Genomic DNA, 19,840 nt, shown 5'->3' with positions numbered 1-19,840 from the left:
ACATCAGTCATTGAAAGTTGGCATGCAGGTACAGCAGGCGGTAAAGAAAGCAAATGGCATATTGGCCTTCATAGCGAGAGGATTTGAGTATAGAAGCAGGGAGGTGTTGCTACAGTTGTACAGGGCCTTGGTGAGACCACACCTTGAGTATTGTGTACAGTTTTGGTCTCCTAATCTGAGGAAGGACGTTCTTGCTATTGAGGGAGTACAGCGAAGGTTCACCAGATTGATCCCGGGATGGCAGGACTGACATATGAAGAAAGACTGGATCGACTAGGCTTATATTCACTGGAATTTAGAAGAATGAGAGGGGATCTCAAAGAAACATATAAAATTCTGACGGGATTGGACAGGTTAGATGCAGGAAGAATGTTCCCGCTGTTGGGGAAGTCCAGAACCAGGGGACACAGTCTAAGGATAAGGGGTAAGCCATCTAGGACCGGGGTGAGGATAAACTTTTTCACCCAGAGAATTCTGAACCTGTGGAATTCTCTACCACAGAAGTTGTTGAGGCCAGTTCACTAAATATATTCAAAAGGGAGTTAGATGTAGCCCTTACGGCTAAAGGGATCAAGGGTATGGCGAGAAAGCAGGAATGGGATACTGAGGTGATGATCAGCCATGATCATATTGAATGGTGGTGCAGGCTTGAAGGGCCCAATGGCCTACTCCAGCACCTAGTTTCTATGTTTCTAAGTTTCTATGTTTACTTTTACTCTGCGTGCCAACAATGAGTTTACATCCATTGGGTCCCCTTATTGTTTGGGTGATGGAAAAGTACAAATTAACCAGAAGAGTAAAGCTAAACTTGAAACGTAAAAAGATGGAGCGAGTTGGTAGCAAACAGATCAGAACAACCAAAACGAAAGTGTTTACATTTTTTATGATAATTTAGCAGATCTCCTGAGGCATTGCTCACAGTGAGTTAGAAGAGTATGACGGGGAAAGTGTGAGGAGCGACAGATAATGTTACACTTACATGAAATATGTACTGCATGCAAGTTCTTCTATATATTATCAAATTGTGTTTTCTGTCTTTATTTTAGTGTTAATATTACAGCAGTAAAGCTATCCTGGTATTTGAGTAACTTTCATCATTGTAGGCAGTCCCTCGAAACGAGGATGACTTGCTTCCATGCCAAAAAGCTAGGAGTTCACAGATGTTTCCATGATATTCCAGGTCCCAAACTGCATCTTGGAGGGTGGAAGATGCCTGTGCGTGGATTTTAATGTGTGGTGGCCGTTGCACACCAGCCACCACACGGGCTTGACAGAGCTAGGTCTTGGTCCAGTGGCAAGGGTTGAACCATGATGACTGGAGACCAGCTATGCTGCACGGACCTAGTGCGCACACATATCGCAGTGTGGGCTGGGCTCGTGCTGCCCCTGGGCCCTCGCCTCTTCTGGGCCCCGAACTCTCGCCTCACCTGGGCCCCGGTCACTTCCCTCTACGGACCCTTGCTGTTCGTGCGCCCCTCCTGCTGTGCCTGCCCGCACTGCAATCAGCGACCTGGCTTCGTAGCCGTCGTCCTCCTACTACAGCACGCGCTGCTCCCTGCAGTGGTATACTGCCGCATGCTGCTCCCTCCAATGGCCCCGGCCTGCTGATGGTCTTGCAGGCTGGGACCGCGCCGATTTCATGCATTCATGCAGATCGATATTAACCGGCGTCACTGAAGAGCAGAGAAACACTGCTGCCCATCCCAAAGGTCATCTCCTTACTGTTGTAATATTAGCATTTTGTTCAGAAACATTGGCTGGAATTTTAATTTGGAGGCTGGTACTGAGTGGGGGGGGGGAGGGGGCGCGCTGGAAAATGGTCGGGAAACTCAGGAGAACAGGCTTCCCTCTGGCCCTGCATGTCAAATCACTGATTCCTGCCCGCAGCCAGCCAGAAGGAGAGGCTGGCCGGATGTCGGTTGGGCAGGCCCATGGCACCAAGCTGCAGAGAGGAAGGAGGGAGGGATCGGGGGTGTGGGGGCAGGGGGATGTGAGGCCAGAGAGGCAATGGTCAGAAGGTGATTGGGGGCCCGAGAGGGGGGGAGGGGGGGGGGCGGATGCAGGTCGGAAGGTGATTGGGGCCAGAAGAGGGGGCGGGGGGGGGTGAGGTCATAAGGCTGGAGGAGTGGATCGGAGGCCAAAGGGGGGAACCGGGAGCCAGAGGGGGATCGGGAGCTGGAGGAGGATTCGGAGAATGGAGGTCTTGTGGGTGCAGGGGGCCGGCGGCCTCGGATAAGGCCAGATCGGAATCCTGGAGGCCTTGGAAGGGAGATCGAAGGGTCGGGGGGGGGGGGTGTCCAATCATGGGGGGTGGGCGGGGCAGAAATGCTGGATCTAGAAGGTAGGTGGAAAGGCACTTATCTCCTGGATCCAACTGTCCTCGCTCTCCTTTAGCTGGCAGTTTCCCAGAGGCCCGGGATACCCGACCAGCCAGAGATAAATTTAAAATGGTGGCCCACCATGATGCATGGAGCCACATTCTAAATATTTAAATAAGCGAACCACCTCCTGTGAGCGGGTTGGCTGTGTGCTCCCATCCCGCCTCCATTAAAACCGTAAAGGGCCGGTTGGGGTTTTAACTCTTTAACCTTCCATCTGATCCGAACCCACCCGTTTTTGGGGGTTAAATTTCCCCCAATTTTGATTAAGCTGAAATCTTACAAACAGACCAGCACAAAATGCAGTCTAAGGGTTAAAAGTGATGCAAAAGTTTGCATATTGTAAGTACAGGTATATCTTCTTAACTGTTTGAGAGTTTTAACATGGATTTTTACAGATATTTAAAATCAATATTTCTTATAATGTGATATATTTACAGTTAAAAATAGTGGCAAAATGTAAATAAGAAAATGACAATTGCTAAGAATATGACACAATGATAAACTTCACATAATTAAGGACCTTCATGCATTATTTCTCTAACTTGCTAACTCTCATTCTGTATAATAAGAATAAAAATGCTAACTTTGTGACTCAGTGGATGGCATTCGTCACCTTCATTGCCCATTGGTGTGCACATTCGTAGACTCCTCAGCCACAGAGTGACAGCACAGCACATGCCTCCTCCGCATTGTTGGTCCCGGTCACAAGCCTGTAACCAAATACATAAATCGGCAGAATCAGGACACGGAAGATATTATCTGCATTCAAATGTGTCATCTGTTTTGAGTAAACAATTACAAATTAGTACTAACCATGCCATACACGATGACATGTTCTAACATATCTGTTATGTATGTTAACTGGGTTTTACCTGCCGCCAGAGGGCGCGACTGTCGGAGTTCTAATGGTCACTGGCAGACACGTGCAAGCCGTGTATATAATGTTGGCAGCCAGGTTGAATCCTCACTTTGAGAATAAATAAACTGGAATAAGGTCATGCCTGAACTAGCTCACTTTACTTAGCCTCGTGGAATTATTCGATACTTAACAATTGGCGACTAGTTAAAAATACGAACTTTCACGCAACCATGTCTGTTGGAATTTGAGAGGTTTGTGGAAGGGGAAGACTGGGAGCATTTCACTGATCGCCTCGACCAGAACTTCGTAGCCAATGGATCGGAAGGAACCGATAACACAATTAAGCGCAGGGCGATTCTCCTCCCCGTTTGTGGATCAAGAATCTACTCTCACCGACTTGACCAATGGATAAGACTTGCGATGAATTGTGTACGCTGGTTCGGAACCACTTTAAACCGAAGGAAAGCATCATCATGGCGAAGTATCGTTTCTATACGCACAATCGCTCCGAGGGCCAGGATGTGGCGGAATTTGTCGCCGGCCTGAGACGTCTCGCTGGGCCGTGCAACTTCGGAGCTGCGTTGGAGGAAATGATGCGGGACTTTTTCATGCTTGGCATTGGCCACTAGGTCACCCTTTGAAAGCTGCTGGCTGCTGAATCTCTAGACCTGAGCAGGGCCATCACGATCGCCCAGGCATGCAGGTCAATGGACGAAAACTCGAAACAGATATCTTCCCAGCATCGAAACTCACCGGCAAGTACTGTGCATAAAATATCATCGGTAGGCAGAGCTGCACATGGCAGGGCCTACTCGTCCACTTTCGTACGACCTGTAACTGCTCAAAGTCCGCCATCGGGGTTGAATCAAATCTCGCCTTGTTGGCATTACGGGGACTATCATCGGGCCCATCAATGCTGATTCAAGCAATACGTGTGCAAAGGCTGTGCTACAATGGGGCATCTTCAGCAAATGTGTCCGCAACCGAGCAGGCATGCTACGACACGTGGCTGAGGATGATCGATTCAGCATGGATCAAGTGACACAGGACGAAGAAGTGTATGGGGTACATTATTTTACTAAAAGTCCTCCGATAATGCTGGAAGTTAAATTAAATGGGGTTTCAGTATCCATGGAATTGGACACGGGTGCGAGTCAGTCAATAATGAGCCAGAGGGCTTTTGAAAAGCTGTGGGACACTAAGGCAAAAAGACTCAAACTGAGCCCAATCAATGTGAAGCTGTGTATCTATACAAAGAGCTCATACCAGTCATTGGCAGCGCGGCAGTAAAGGTATCGTACGATGGAGCTGTGCATGATTTATCTTTGTGGATCATTCCAGGCAATGGCCCAACGCTGTTCGGCAGGAGTTGGCTTGAGAAAATTAAATGGAACTGGAACAATATTAAAGCCTTATCATCAGTGGATGACGCTTCGTGTGCTCAAGTGCTGAGCAAGTTTCCCTCATTGTTCGAACCAGGCATCGGCAAACTCACGGGAGCCAAGGTGCAGAGCCACCTAGGCCCGGATGCAAGACCCGTCCATCACAAGGCTCGGGCAGTTCCGTACAAGATGAGGGAGAAGGTCGAGATCAAACTGGACAGACTTCAACGGGAAGGAATCATATCACCAGTCGAGTTAAGAAATGGGCCAGTCCAATTGTCCCGGTGTTGAAAAGTGATGCCACGGTCAGGATCTGTGACGACTACAAGGTAACGATCAACCGAGTCTCGATACAGGATCAGTACCCGTTACCCAAGGCTGATGACCCGTTTGCAACGCTAGCGGGGGGGAAGTCATTCACTAAATTGGACCTGACCTCCGCTTACATGATACAGGAGCTGGTTGAATCTTCAAAAAAACTGATGTGCATTAACACGCACAAAGGACTGTTTATATACCACAGATGCCCTTTCGGAATTTGCTCGGTGGCAGCCATATTTCAAAGAAACATGGAGAATTTGCTGAAGTCCATCCCGAGAACCGTCATGTTCCAAGATGACATCCTGATCACCAGTTGCAATGCCATAGAACACCTGCACAACCTGGCAGAGATTCTGCATTGTCTGGACAGAGTGGGACTCAGGCTAAAACGCTCCAAGTGCGTTTTCATGGCATTAGAAGTCGAATTCCTGGGGAGAAAGATTGTAGCAGATGGCATCATGCCTACGGACTCGAAGACAGAGGCCATCAAGAATGCACCCAGACCCCAGAGTGTGACGGAGCTGCATTCGTTCCTGGGTCTTCTCAACTATTTCGGTAACTTTCTACCTAGTTTGAGCACATTGCTAGAGCCCTTGCACATGTTGCTGAGAAAGGGCAACGACTGGGGTTGGGGCAAATCTCAAGACAGAGCCTTTGAGAAGGCCAGGAACCTGCTATGTTCCAATAAATTACTGGTACACTATAACCCATGTAAGCGGTTAGTGCTGGCCTGCGACGCCTCATCATATGGGGTCAGTTGTGTGCTCCAGCAAGCCAATGTATCAGGCAAACTCCAACCAGTTGCATATGCGTCCAGAAGTCTGTCTAAGGCTGAAAGAGCCTACAGTATGGTAGAGAAAGAAGTTTTAGCATGCGTATATGGGGTTAGGAAAATGCACCAATACCTGTTTGGGCTTTGGTTTGAGCTTGAAACAGACCACAAACCGCTTATTTCATTGTTTTCTGAGAGCAAAGGTATAAACACCAATGCCTCGTCCCACATCCAAAGATGGGCACTGACATTATCTGCTTCTGATTACGTCATCCACCACAGACCAGGCACTGAAAGCTGTGCTGATGCGCTTAGCCGGCTACCATTGTCCACAACCGGGGTGGAAATGCCGCAGCCCGCAGACTTGCTGCTGGTCATGGATGAATTCGAGAGCGAGGGGTCACCCGTCACGGCTCACCAAATTAGGACCTGGACCAGCCAGGATCCTGTACTGTCAAGCGTAAAAAGGTGTGTCCTAAATGGAAATTGGTCTGCCATTCCCAGGGTAATGCAGGATGAAATTAAGCCTTATAGCCGCCGCAAAGATGAACTGTCTATTCAGTCGGATTGTCTGTTATGAGGTAATCATGTTGTTATGCCAAAAAAAGGCAGGGAAACTTTTGTACAAGATTTACACAATACCCACCCAGGTATTGTCATGATGATGAAGGCCATTGCCAGGTCTCACGTTTGGTGGCCCGGCATTGACTCGGACTTGGAGTCATGCGTGCATCAGTGCAACACTCGCATGCAACTGAGTAACGCACATGTGGAGGCTCCGCTGAGTCTGTGGTCATGGCCATCCAAACCGTGGTCAAGGATCCACATAGACTTTGTCAACCCCTTTCTCGGCAAATGTTTTTAATGGTAGTGGACGCTTACTCCAAATGGATTGAATGTCATCCAGCACATCCACAGCCACGATTGAAAGCCACCCATGGCCTGCCCGACGTCTTTGTCAGCGACAACGGACAGTGTTTCACCAGTTCGGAGTTCCACGAGTTTATGACCCGTAATGGCATCAAGCATGTCAGGTCTGCCCCTTTCAAACTCATGTCTAACGGTCAAGCGGAGCGGGCTGTCCAAACCATTAAGCAGACCCGCTTGTCCCGCATTCTGCTCAGTTACCGGAAGAGACCCCACTCGCTCAACGGGGTCCCTCCTGCTGAGCTGCTAATGGAGAGGCCTCAAAACCAGGCTCTCCCTTGTACACCCAGATCTCAATGATCACGTCAAAACCAGAAGGCAACGGCAGCAATGGTACCACGATCGCGCGGCCGTATCACGTGACATTGCAGTTCATGACCCTGTGTTGGTCCTGAATTATGGTCATGGTCCAAAGTGGGTTGCTGGCACGGTTTTGGTCAAGGAGGGGAACAGGGTGTTTGTAGTCAAACTGTTAAATGGCCAAACGTGCAAGAGGCACATCGACCCAACCAAACTGCGATTCACAGACAACCCAGAACATCATCGACCAACCAACACACACCCAACCATCAGTTGACCCTTGTGTCATTCACGAAGACGAACCTACCATCCCCGACAGTTCTGTCAGACCGACTGCTCCGCAATGCAGCAATGGTCCTACTAACTCACCCAAACTTGGGTTCGAACTGAGAAGATCAACCAGGGAACGGAAGGCCCGGACCGTCTCAACTTGTAAATACAACCTGTACCAAGAACTTTGGGGGGGGAATGATGTTATGTACGTTAACTGGGTTTTACCTGCCACCGGAGGGCGCGACTGTCAGAGTCCTAATGGTCACTGGCAGACATGTGCAAGCCGTGTATATAATGCTGGCAGCCATGTTGAATCCTCACTTTGAGAGCAAATAAACTGGAGTAAGGTCATGCCTGAACTAACTCACCGTACTTAGCCTCGTAAAGTTATTCGATACATAACAATATCATGCTTGACAATTTGTGCTAAGTCTATTGGCATTTATGTACTTTTTAAAAATAATCTGATGGAAGAATTTGAAAATCTAGTCTTGACCAACATGGTGGTTTAGGTGAAAGTAATGGAACAAATAAATTGGCCTGAACTTTCTGCAATGATTTCCACCAAGATATCAGTGTAACTAAAGTAAGCATGGGCTCAATTTTCCCCAGTATTTGCTCTGTTTTTTTTTGGAGTAAGCTGCTTTATCTGACCTAACTTAAAACCCCCCCAGTTTCCCCAATCAATTTGCACCAGCATAACTGACTTAGTTAGGTTTTTTTTTTAGGTAAAGAATTTTTGCTCAAAAGGGGGCGTTGCCAGCCACCTACGCCAGTTCTGGCCATTTAGGCAACTTTGGCCAGCTAATAGTTATTCCATTTCTACTCAGGCCAGTGTATGTGGCCACTTGAGAAAACCTTTGCGGAGAGTTAAAGAAATCGGCACAATAAAGGGAATTGGCGCAGGTAAGGGAATCGGCGCAGGTAAGGGAATTGGTGCAGGTAAGGGAATCGGCGCAGGTAAGGGAATTGGTGCAGGTAAGTGTAGCAGATGCCCGGACAGCAGCAGCAGGAAAGGTAAATGGGGGAAAGAGAGAGAGAAGGGGGGAGAAAGAGAATGTGGGGGGAGGGGGAGAGAGAGGGGTATAGTTAGGTGCTGGGACCGGGAGGGAGGAGGCCACTCAGTCTGGGCTAGGGGAGGGAGTGAATTGGCCGGCATCAGGGGTCACAGAGCAGCGGCAAATCAACGTAGAGGCTGCGATTTTTTTCCAAACACAGCACTCCTTCTGGCACGCAGACACAAGTAGCACTTTAAAAATGGCCGATTGCCAACTCGGAGCGCTACTGCGCATTCGCGGCCATTTCAGAGACGTCAGGAACATCACTTTTTTTCACCGCGCATGCACAGACGTCCCGGCACATTTTTCCAGCGCAGAACGCAGGCTCCATCCCCCGAGGCGACTGGCCATTCTGCCCGGCTGCAGACCAGAGACCAAACAGCGGCGAAAGTACGAAGATTTTTTCTGGAGCATCTGCTGATGTAATGAAACGGTGCAACTCAGGCAAGTACGCTCGAAAACTGTCTCGGGGAAGATTGCGACCCATGTGCATAGCAAAAGGTTTCTGTACAATACTTTTAAGGATTTGATTTATAAGTATCGGAACCCATTTAATACACTAGTCAGGAATCTTTCTGGTATTTCAAACCTCTGACTCAATTGTTGCAATAAAATGAAAGAATATGGAGGGGGTGTCACCTATGTTCTCACCTAGTTGTATCAGAGTGTTATATATCAAAATAAAAACTGATGGAGTATGGGGTCCTTCAATGAATCATGTGTTCGCCTCTACTTTATAGGAAAAAGAAAGACTTAGAAACATAGAAACATAGAAACATAGAAAATAGGTGCAGGAGCAGGCCATTCAGCCCTTCTAGCCTGCACCGCCATTCAATGAGTTCATGGCTGAACATGAAACTTCAGTACCCCCTTCCTGCTTTCTCGCCATAACCCTTGATCCCCCGAGTAGTAAGGACTTCATCTAACTCCCTTTTGAATATATTTAGTGAATTTTTATAGCAACTGTCACGACCTCAGGACGTTCCAAAGTTCTTTGCAACCAATTGTAATGCAGGACATGTGGCAGCCAATTTATGCACAGTAAGTTCCCACAAACAGCAATGTGACAATAACTGAATCATCTGTTCCAGTGATGTTGATTGAGGGATTAAATATTGGCCACGACACCAGGGATAACTCCGCTGCTCTTCTTCAAAATAGTGCCATGGGATCCTTTACGTCCACCTGAGAGAGCAGACTGGGCCTCGATTAATGTCTCATCTGAAAGATGGCATCTCAGACAGTGCAGCACTCCTTTAGCACTGCACTGGAGTGTCAGCCTAGACTTTTGTGCTCAAGGCGAGAGAGCTACTGACTGAGCCACGGCTGATGCTAAATGTGAGGATCTCCCTAAGTCGGCATTGGACTAATCAATATTTAGATACCTTCCTCGTCGCCAAATGTGATATATTCACAGCGCACAGCACACGCAACTTTCTATAATGGCAGACAGCATCTCAGAAGTTCCGGCAGCTTCTGGTCAGCTGACTCATTGATTCACCTTTAGTTGCAGTAACACTATGGGCCCAAGTTTCCACCTGACTTGCACCTGATTTTTAGGAGCAACTGGTGGAGAACGGACTATCTTAGAAATCGCAATTCTCCACATTTTTTTTTCTGCAGTTCTAGTCAGTTAGAACAGTTTCACTTTGGAACAGAATTTTTTCTTCAAAAGGGGGCGTGTCCAGCCAGTGACACCTGATTTCAAAGTTTCCACAGTGAAAACATACTCCAAACTAACTTAGAATGGAGCAAGTGAAGATTTTTGTAGAACTGAAAAAACATTGTCTACACATTAAAAAAATCAGGCGCAGGTTACAAATTAGGCGTCCAGAACGAGGTGGGGGGGGGGGAGGGGGGGGAAGTCATTACATTCTATAATAAATCCTTATTTATACTTCTACAAATATTATACAAATAAATCCAACCTGAATAAACATTTATAAGCAAAGAAAAGATTAAATAAACCATCTTCCTACCTGTGTGAAAGTGCTTCAGCCAGGGAGAATTCTGCAGGCGTTCGTTCCCGCGGAGGGTGGGGAAGGAAACATCCATTCGTTCCTGGCGGGGTGAGGGGGGAAGGAGACAGTGACAAGGCTGCAAGAAGCCTCAGTGCTGATGGCAATGTGCTTTTATTAAAAAATGTTCAAAAATTAAACAGCTACAAAGAACTACAAAAATGGCCGAGTGCCAATGTTTCCTTCACACTGCGCGTGCACGAACGCTCCAACGCGAACGCGCAGCGTTGCCGGCAGGAAAAAAACTAATTTAAATGGTACCCGCCCCTCCCACTTACAAAATCGGCGCGAGTGTAGGCTCCGCCCCCCCTGGGCGCCACGGCAAACAGACAAGGAGCTGGAGAATGCTCCAGAATCGAGCGGTTTTTTTCCGGCGTTTTAGGCGCGAGAAACGGGCGCCCAGCACGGAGGGGCGCCCGTTTTTTATCCTGTGGAAACTTGGGCCTGATATGTCCACATCCAGAGTGTGGAGTTACAACATTACAAGCTTCATCATCATCATCATAGGCAGTCCCTCGGAATCGAGGAAGACTTGTTTCCATTCCTGAAGTGAGTTCTTTGGTGGCCGAACAGTCCAATATGAGAGCCACAGGCCCTGTCACAGGTGGGACAGATAGTCGTTGACTGTAAGGGAGGGTGGGACTGGTTTGCCGCACGCTCCTTCCGCTGCCTGCGCTAGGTTTCGGCATGCTCTCGGCGATGAGACTCGAGGTGCTCAGTGCCCTCCCGGGTGCACTTCCTCCACTTAGGGCGGTCTTTGGCCAGGGACTCCCAGTTGTCAGTGGGGATGTTGCACTTTATCAGGGAGGCTTTGAGGGTGTCCTTGTAGCGTTTCCGCTGCCCACCTTTGGCTTGTTTGCCGTGAAGGAGTTCTGAATAGAGCGCTTGCTTTGGGAGTCTCGTGTCTGGCATGCGGACAATGTGGCCTGCCCAGCGGAGCTGATCGAGTGTGGTCAGTGCTTCGATGCTGGGGATGTTAGTCTGAATGAGGTCGTTGATGTTGGTGCACCTGTCCTCTCAGGGGATTTGCAGGATCTTGCGGAGACATCGCTGGTTACAGACATTACAACCATTTCAAGTCAAATGATCAAAATCAATCTCTGTGGAAGGAGTCAGAAATGCTCCTAAAGTTCCACTTGAACCTGGCCAGATCCCAGATCCACTCCGAGTGGCAGGTGGGTCGATAATTTGGTGGCAGGAGATTGCGACCAGAGACCTGTGTGAACAGTCTGTGGCAGTCAGTAGGAAGAGGGGTCTGGGGTGGGGGGGGGGGGCGTTCGTAATTGGGAAGGGGGGGGGTGCGGGGGCAGGGTTCACACTGCAATGGGGGCAGGGGCAGGGCATGCCCAAGTACTCTTTGTGCGGCCTGAAGGGAGCACCTCTGTTCCTCCTGGCCCACAAAAAGTTCTAACTAAAAAGGAATTTTTTTACAACTTACCTTGTCTTACTGGCCAGTCGTTGTCTCCCGCCGTGGCTCAGCTGTCAGGCTGCAGACAGTACGGGACTCACCCTGACTTTTTCCGTTCAGATCACATTGTGGCACTGGTGACATCATCGGATGGCGACTTTTTACTGTAATGTCGGCCCCTGCCTGCCTACAGCGGGATCCTCGGCCGATTTGAAAGTCGGTGAAGATGAAATGGCACCAGGCAGGAACTGAGCAACCTCAGGCCAGTAAGTCGACTCAGCCTAATTTTCACCCCATCCACACACAATCCACACTGGGTGAGGGGTGTTTAAATTAAGGCCTTTAAATTTAGACAGACAAATCTTTGGAGTGTATCATTTGTATGTAAGAGTTAATTTTCCCTGATCATAAGGGAACCAAAATGTGAACTGGCTGAAGTGCAAACATTGCTACCTTCATGCAAGGCGGATCTATCCACAAGACACAGACAATCTAGGAGGGAACGGATATCACATCTCCAGATATAGATTTACCAAGGAATATACCATTAACGAGAAAACAGCGAGCTCTACTACAGTGGCTTGTACGAGGTCAAGGAATCACATTGTTACGAGTTTACCAGAAAAAACTGAACTAACCTCGAACATATCCTGTGGACTTGTTATTGAAGGCTGCTAACTTATCAGCAATATAAGGAATCTAACTGTAAATGAATCTTGCGGACTTTCTGTTAGGCTTGAACATGGAGCACAATGTCATGTTGAACTAATTAGAGCCCAGGCAATGCTGAGTGATGTTGATAAATTTGAACTGCCTTTATTACTTTAAGTTTATTAAATTCATCAGTTAATAACATCTTCAGTATTAGATTGTTGCTAATTGTGTTATCATAATAAATAAATTATTTTGTCTGACTTATTCATTGGTGATTTGGCAAGAAGAGGTTAACTCAGTCATTCAGCGATGTACCTTGTGGGCTGGTTTGTGTAACTGTTAATGTAATTTGGACAGGTTATTGTAAGACAGAGCAAGTGAGCTAAATTTTAGGCATTTAATAATTCCTAGATGTGGACAGCAAACCTCTAGATGACTGTCTGATGAGAAACTAAGGTGAAGGGGTTAAGTATTTGTCTGGGTCCCTTGGAGGTAATATACCTGGTAAGATCCATGGGTGTCCCAACCTCAGTGTTTGCCTTACAATATTAAACAGTTCTTGTATATACCAATGGCATTATTTTCTCATAATTAACTGCTCATTGTCCAATGGCCACATTATAATCATTAATTCTTCAGGGTGGATATCACCACATGTCACTTCAGAAGTACCGATAGCAAACCAGAACATAACTAATTTCGAAAATTGATATCGTCTAGATAGCAGATACTCTGGGGTGACCTCAACCTGATTTTAAATTTCAGATGATGATTATAAATCATTTAAAGGCTGGTGTGATGCTTATATCATCAAAATCCACCAATGAGATTACTACTTTGTAACCATGTCTAGATACCTATTATTGTAGCAGTCACAACATCATTTATTTTAATATAGTCACACAGACGAGAGAGATTTTCAAGGATGGATCCTCTGAGACACAGTATAACCTCTTCTGCCCTGTCTAATGACATTCTTTTGCATCCAAAGATGGAAGTAGGGCACAGGTATAATGAGGCTCATGCAATGATGAGGATCATTGTAGAGCACGCAATTGGCATCTTGAAACATTGCTTCCGAAGCCTCCATAAATCAGGGGCATTTAACAGTACACCACGGTTTTCAAGCTCTTTAGTGTCTGTGCATGCAGCAGAACTTCGCAATACAAAGATGCCTAACCCTGCAGGAAAAGGCCAACCTGCAAACAAAGCCATGGCAACACATGCCTAAAAGTCTGTACAGCCACCAGTCTAGTGTGAAAAGCGAGAGTGCAGCAGGCCGGCAGAGACGCGGTCAACATTTCTTAAAGGGACACACACATCTTTCAAGTAAGTTTGCATTTAAGCTTTTGGACTGGATTTTTAATAATTTACTGAAGTAGTGGCTTGGTGCAATACATGGTAAACGTTTTTAAAAAGTGTGTAGGGAATGCTACTAGATGCTGGCAAGGCTTTGGATGGTAAAGGAAGGCCTCTGAAAAGACAGAAAATGCTGTAAATACTCAGCAGGTCAGGCAACATCCATGGAGAGATTAACAGAGTTCTTGGGCTGGATTTTATTAACCTCGGTGGGTCCGTGGCGGGTGACATCGGTGGTGGGTACCAACCCTGCTGCTGTCTCCATCGTGGCGTCTGAAATTAATTTAGAAACATAGAAACGTAGAAAATAGGTGCAGGAGTAGGCCTTTCGGTCCTTTGAGCCTGCACCACCATTCAATAAGATCATGGCTGATCATTCACCTCAGTACCCCTTTCCTGCTTTCTCTCCATACCCCTTAATCCCTTTAGCCGTAAGGGCCACATCTAACTCCCTCTTGAATATATCCAATGGACTAGCATCAACAACTCTCTGCAGCAGGGAATTCTACAGGTGGAGCTTGTTAAGCCCGCCAAGCGCGTTTCCCAGCCAATTAAAGGAAGTGGGTCTGGTGATGTCATTTGATGACACATCATCAGCTGGTTTCCTTAACCTGACCATGACCAACTTTATTTGAACATTTGTGCTGTCAGTGTTCTACAGCATTGAGGTGCTGCAAGCACTGCAGAGATGCAGGGCAGCACCCAGACTCTCCCATGACTCCCTCCAGATGCTTATGGAGGGAGTCACAGCACACAGTGAGGTACTCTTCCCGTACCACGGGCAGAAAAGAACTCCCTAATAGCTCAAACAAACCTGGTTGCACATTGTACAGGAGGGCACAAGCAGGGATGTGGTCAGGAGGACATGGATGCAGTGGTGCAAACGTTTCAATGATCTCAGTAGAGCACAAAATGTTAGTACAAAGCCACACTTAACCTCATCCTCCTGTGCCCCTCATCACATCCCCATCATTCTGCCTTCCCTACCCTATTCCTGCACATCCTTACTCACACCAACTGACCTTGCACCTCCACCCATCCCTCCCTATCTACATTATCACTTCCCCATCTCACTAGCTACCCCTCACACTCACCCTCATCCTGTCCAATCATACCAACTAACAACACACAAAGGTAGGCACTTGGGTCTTTTATGCCATGTTCATGTAAAGTTTCTGTTACGTGGTGTCAAACATTGAAACCTTTATTTTCAACGTTTTGTGTTCTTGGACAGATTTATGTGCATCTTTGGAAGTGGCTTAGTGAGTTGCCATGAATGGTGAGTCATAAGGGTACCCACCGCAATGGTGATGAGTGTGAAAGGAATGGCTTGAGCATTGTAGGGATGCTTTATGATGTTGGTGTGGGGTGGTGCCAACCTGGCATATCATATGGCAGCCAGGGTGTACAGTGTCAAGTGAAGTAAATCTGGCCATGGGGAGGACATCCTTGGCCTCCCGGACAGCAATGTGGTCAGGTGCTGATGCCATGTGTCCTGTGCAGTATCAGTTGATTGCGGAGAAGGTTGGTGCTGTTGTTGGTGATGCTGTTGTGCCTGGTGATGTTGGTGTTGGGACTAATCGTGGTGGGATTTAAAGCATCAAGGTAAGAGAGATTCAACGGCACCCATGCTGATGGAATAGATGGCAGATGAAGTAGAGATGGCAGAAGTGATCGGTCAATGGTAGGAGAGGTAATGAGATCAGACTGGATGAAGACTTGTGTAAAGACTTGCAGCATCTTGAATCTGCAGTGGAAATGCAGTTTAGAGAAACTAAGGGAACATTTCTCAATCAGCTGGGAGCTTTGACTTGACATTTGAAGCTGTCAACCCATCAGCTGATTCAATGGCCACTGAACTCCCGCCTCAGCTTCACAGGTGAGATCTAAGCACAGTGGGAAACCGGTGGGTGACCTGCCAAATCTCCAAATCTGGGAAAAACTATTGGTAAGTAGCTATAAGCAAGCCACTAATGATTTTCATTGCATCCCCTGCTGCTGCGTGTTGGAGCTGCTCAGTACTGAGAGACCCGACATTGGGTAAAGGTATGAGGCGGAGGGTTGAAGCAGGATCCCGATCCGTTGGGGGGAAAAAAAAACGTTCCCACCTGACCCAGCACCGATAGTGCCTGCTAACCCCTCTGCAATATCCAGCCCCACGTCTCAGGTTGAGATGTTGCCTGACCTGTTGAGTATTTCTAGCATTTTCTGCTTTTATTTCAGATTTCCAGCATTTGCTTTCAAAGGGAAGAGGAAGACGCAGAAGAGGAGGAAGCCGAAGGAAGGATGTAACCCAGACAGCCCCTGTCAGGCCGGGATATCCGGGATTGAATCATCTGTCTATGGTACTAGTGAGCACAACCCCAATTCCCATTTCAATTTTTGTCCCACACCACACCTTCCCTCTGTTTCTTGGCCACAATGCTGAAATTAAAAGCCAGCACAAAGCAAACTTTCTAATCCAACTTTATACATGTATGCATCCAATATGACATCAAGAAATCATCTCATCACCCTTATGCATTCTCGTGTGGCCCGTTGCCTCATCATCATAGGTGGTCCCTCGAACGAGGATGACTTGCTTCCACGAGTTCACAGGTGTTTTGATGAAGGACCCGATGTTCCAGTCCTGAACTCCAATTGAGGGGGTGGAAGATGCCTGTGTCTGGATTTTTTTTTTAACGTGGGGTGACCGTTGCACACCAGCCACCACACGGGCTTGGTCCAGTGGCAAGGATTAACCAAGACAACTGGAGGCCTGCTGTGCTGCACGGACCTAGTGCGCACACATATCGCAGTGTGGGCTGACCCGTGCTGCCCCTGGGCCCTGGGCTCTTCTGGCCCCGTACCCTCATCTATCGCTCCTCCGCCATAAACATTCACCGCATCTCGCCACAAACACTCGCCGCTCATCCGCCCCGACCTTCCCACTCCTCTATACCCGGGCCCCGCCGATGTTCCTGCCCACGCTCCAAAAATATATTCAGAAATATGTTTGTGCCACTAGAAGATGAGGCCTGAAGGAGAAAGATAATCGGCAGTAAGCCACCTTTTAGAATAAAAGCCTTGCTTTCCAGATAGCAGCTTATAGGGCATGGATTAATTTCAAACAAGTAGATGATTTTGTATATTCTTTTTACTTGTCGACTGGCCAATCCTACAGAGGATACTTAATGCAATTACATGGCTTTCAGTCATCAGACTTGAACCCAGCCCAGAGGAGGAAAAATGTAAAAGCTAAAATGTAAAGGCACAAACCACAACATGCTCATAGTGTGAGGATGCTGCCAGACCATGTCAGAAACCTCACGCCCAGGAATACCTATTTGTGAACAAATGATAAACATAGATCCAAATAATAAGACAAACAATGAAGCTAAATTAAAAAAATGAAAGCCTGGTTAAAAATGAAATAATCGTGTAACTTTGCTCAGCCTTGGATTGCACCCACACTGCTGATTTACAACAGGAATAAGGGATTTCAGTCATCAGCAAAGACCAGAGAAGCAGCGACTACTCTCCTTCGAGCAAAAAAGGTTAAGGAAAGATTTAATAGAGGTGTTCAAAATTATGCGAGGTTTTGATGGAGTAGATAGAGAGAAAGTGTTTCCAATGGCAGGAGGGTTGGTAACCAGAAGACGTAGATTTAAAATAATTGACAAAAAAGCCAGAAGAGAGATGAGGAGAATTTGTTTTAATCCGAGTTATGATCTTAAATAGATTACCTGATACGGTGGGGGAAGTAGATTCAATATGTAACTTTCAAAAGGGAATTGGATCTGCACTTGCAAAGGAAACATTTGCAGGGCTATGGGGAAACAGCAGGGGAATGGAACTATATAACAGCTCTTTCAGAGAGCCAGCTCAGGCATGATGGGACGAATGGCCTCATTAACATAAAAAATAGGAGCAGGAGTAGGCCATAATTGGCCAGAAATAGCAGCGAACCTGGGGACTGGGAGAAATTTAGAACTCAGCAGAGGAGGACAAAGGGTTTGATTAGGGCAGGGAAAATGGAGTACGAGAAGAAGCTTGCAGGGAACATTAAGGCGGATTGCAAAAGTTTCTATAGGTATGTAAAGAGAAAAAGGTTAGTAAAGACAAACGTAGGTCCCCTGCAGTCAGAATCAGGGGAAGTCATAATGGGGAACAAAGAAATGGCAGACCAATTGAACAAGTACTTTGGTTCAGTATTCACTAAGGAGGACACAAACAACCTTCCGGATATAAAAGGGGTCAGAGGGTCTAGTAAGGAGGAGGAACTGAGGGAAATCTTTATTAGTCGGGAAATTGTGTTGGGGAAATTGATGGGATTGAAGGCCGATAAATCTCCAGGGCCTGATGGACTGCATCCCAGAGTACTTAAGGAGGTGGCCTTGGAAATAGCGGATGCATTGACAGTCATTTTCCAACATTCCATTGACTCTGGATCAGTTCCTATCGAGTGGAGGGTAGCCAATGTAACCCCACTTTTTAAAAAAGGAGGGAGAGAGAAAACAGGGAATTATAGACCGGTCAGCCTGACCTCAGTAGTGGGTAAAATGATGGAATCAATTATTAAGGATGTCATAGCAGCGCATTTGGAAAATGGTGACATGATACGTCCAAGTCAGCATGGATTTGTGAAAGGGAAATCATGCTTGACAAATCTTCTGGAATTTTTTGAGGATGTTTCCAGTAAAGTGGACAAAGGAGAACCAGTTGATGTGGTATATTTGGACTTTCAGAAGGCTTTCGACAAGGTCCCACACAAGAGATTAATGTGCAAAGTTAAAGCACATGGGATTGGGGGTAGTGTGCTGACGTGGATTGAGAACTGGTTGTCAGACAGGAAGCAAAGAGTAGGAGTAAATGGGTACTTTTCAGAATGGCAGGCAGTGACTAGTGGGGTACCGCAAGGTTCTGTGCTGGGGCCCCAGCTGTTTACATTGTACATTAATGATTTAGACGAGGGGATTAAATGTAGTATCTCCAAATTAGCGGATGACACTAAGTTGGGTGGCAGTGTGAGCTGCGAGGAGGATGCTATGAGGCTGCAGAGTGACTTGGATAGGTTAGGTGAGTGGGCAAATGCATGGCAGATGAAGTATAATGTGGATAAATGTGAGGTTATCCACTTTGGTGGTAAAAACAGAGAGACAGACTATTATCTGAATGGTGACAGATTAGGAAAAGGGAAGGTGCAACGAGACCTGGGTGTCATGGTACATCAGTCATTGAAGGTTGGCATGCAGGTACGGCAGGCGGTTAAGAAAGCAAATGGCATGTTGGCCTTCAGAGTGAGGGGATTTGAGAACAGGGGCAGGGAGGTGTTGCTACAGTTGTACAGGGCCTTGGTGAGGCCACACCTGGAGTATTGTGTACAGTTTTGGTCTCCTAACTTGAGGAAGGACATTCTTGCTATTGAGGGAGTGCAGCGAAGATTCACCAAACTGATTCCCGGGATGGCGGGACTGACCTATCAAGAAAGACTGGATCAACTGGGCTTGTATTCACTGGAGTTCAGAAGAATGAGAGGGGACCTCATAGAAACGTTTAAAATTCTGACGGGTTTAGACAGGTTAGATGCAGGAAGAATGTTCCCAATGTTGGGGAAGTCCAGAACCAGGGGTCACAGTCTAAGGATAAGGGCTAAGCCATTTAGGACCGAGATGAGGAGAAACTTCTTAACCCAGAGAGTGGTGAACCTGTGGAATTCTCTACCACAGAAAGTAGTTGAGGCCAATTCACTAAATATATTCAAAAGGGAGTTAGATGAAGTCCTTACTACTCGGGGGATCAAGGGGTATGGCAGGAAAGCAGGAAGGGGGTACTGAAGTTTCATATTCAGCCATGAACTCATTGAATGGCGGTGCAGGCTAGAAGGGCTGAATGGCCTGCTCCTGCACCTAGTTTCTATGTTTCTATGTTTCTATACGGCCCCTCGAGCCTGCTCTGCCATTCAATAAGATCATGGCTGATCTGATCATGGACTTAGCTCCACTTCCCTACCCGTTCCCCATAACCCCTTATCGTTTAAGAAACTGTCTATTTCGGTCTTAAATTTATTCAGTGTCCCAGCTTCCACAGCTCTCTGAGGCAGTGAATTCCACAGATTTACAGCCCTCAGAAGAAATTTCTCCTCATCT

The 19,840-nt window shown here is 47.1% G+C and overlaps 1 protein-coding gene across 1 annotated transcript in view; it reads right to left on the bottom strand.

The window, feature by feature from the left end:
• The window catches only part of prok2 (prokineticin 2), a 67,938-nt gene that overhangs the window by 10,236 nt on the left and 37,862 nt on the right, over positions 1 to 19,840 (bottom strand). The window contains exon 3 of the mRNA XM_070896533.1: positions 2,966 to 3,091. Coding sequence (XP_070752634.1) covers positions 2,966 to 3,091 — 126 coding nt within the window. The remainder of the gene's footprint in view (positions 1 to 2,965; positions 3,092 to 19,840) is intronic.

This window comes from Pristiophorus japonicus, chromosome 12 (genome assembly GCF_044704955.1).
Source record: "Pristiophorus japonicus isolate sPriJap1 chromosome 12, sPriJap1.hap1, whole genome shotgun sequence".
Lineage (NCBI taxonomy): Eukaryota > Metazoa > Chordata > Chondrichthyes > Pristiophoridae > Pristiophorus > Pristiophorus japonicus.
This window is presented reverse-complemented; position numbering and strand designations above follow the sequence as displayed.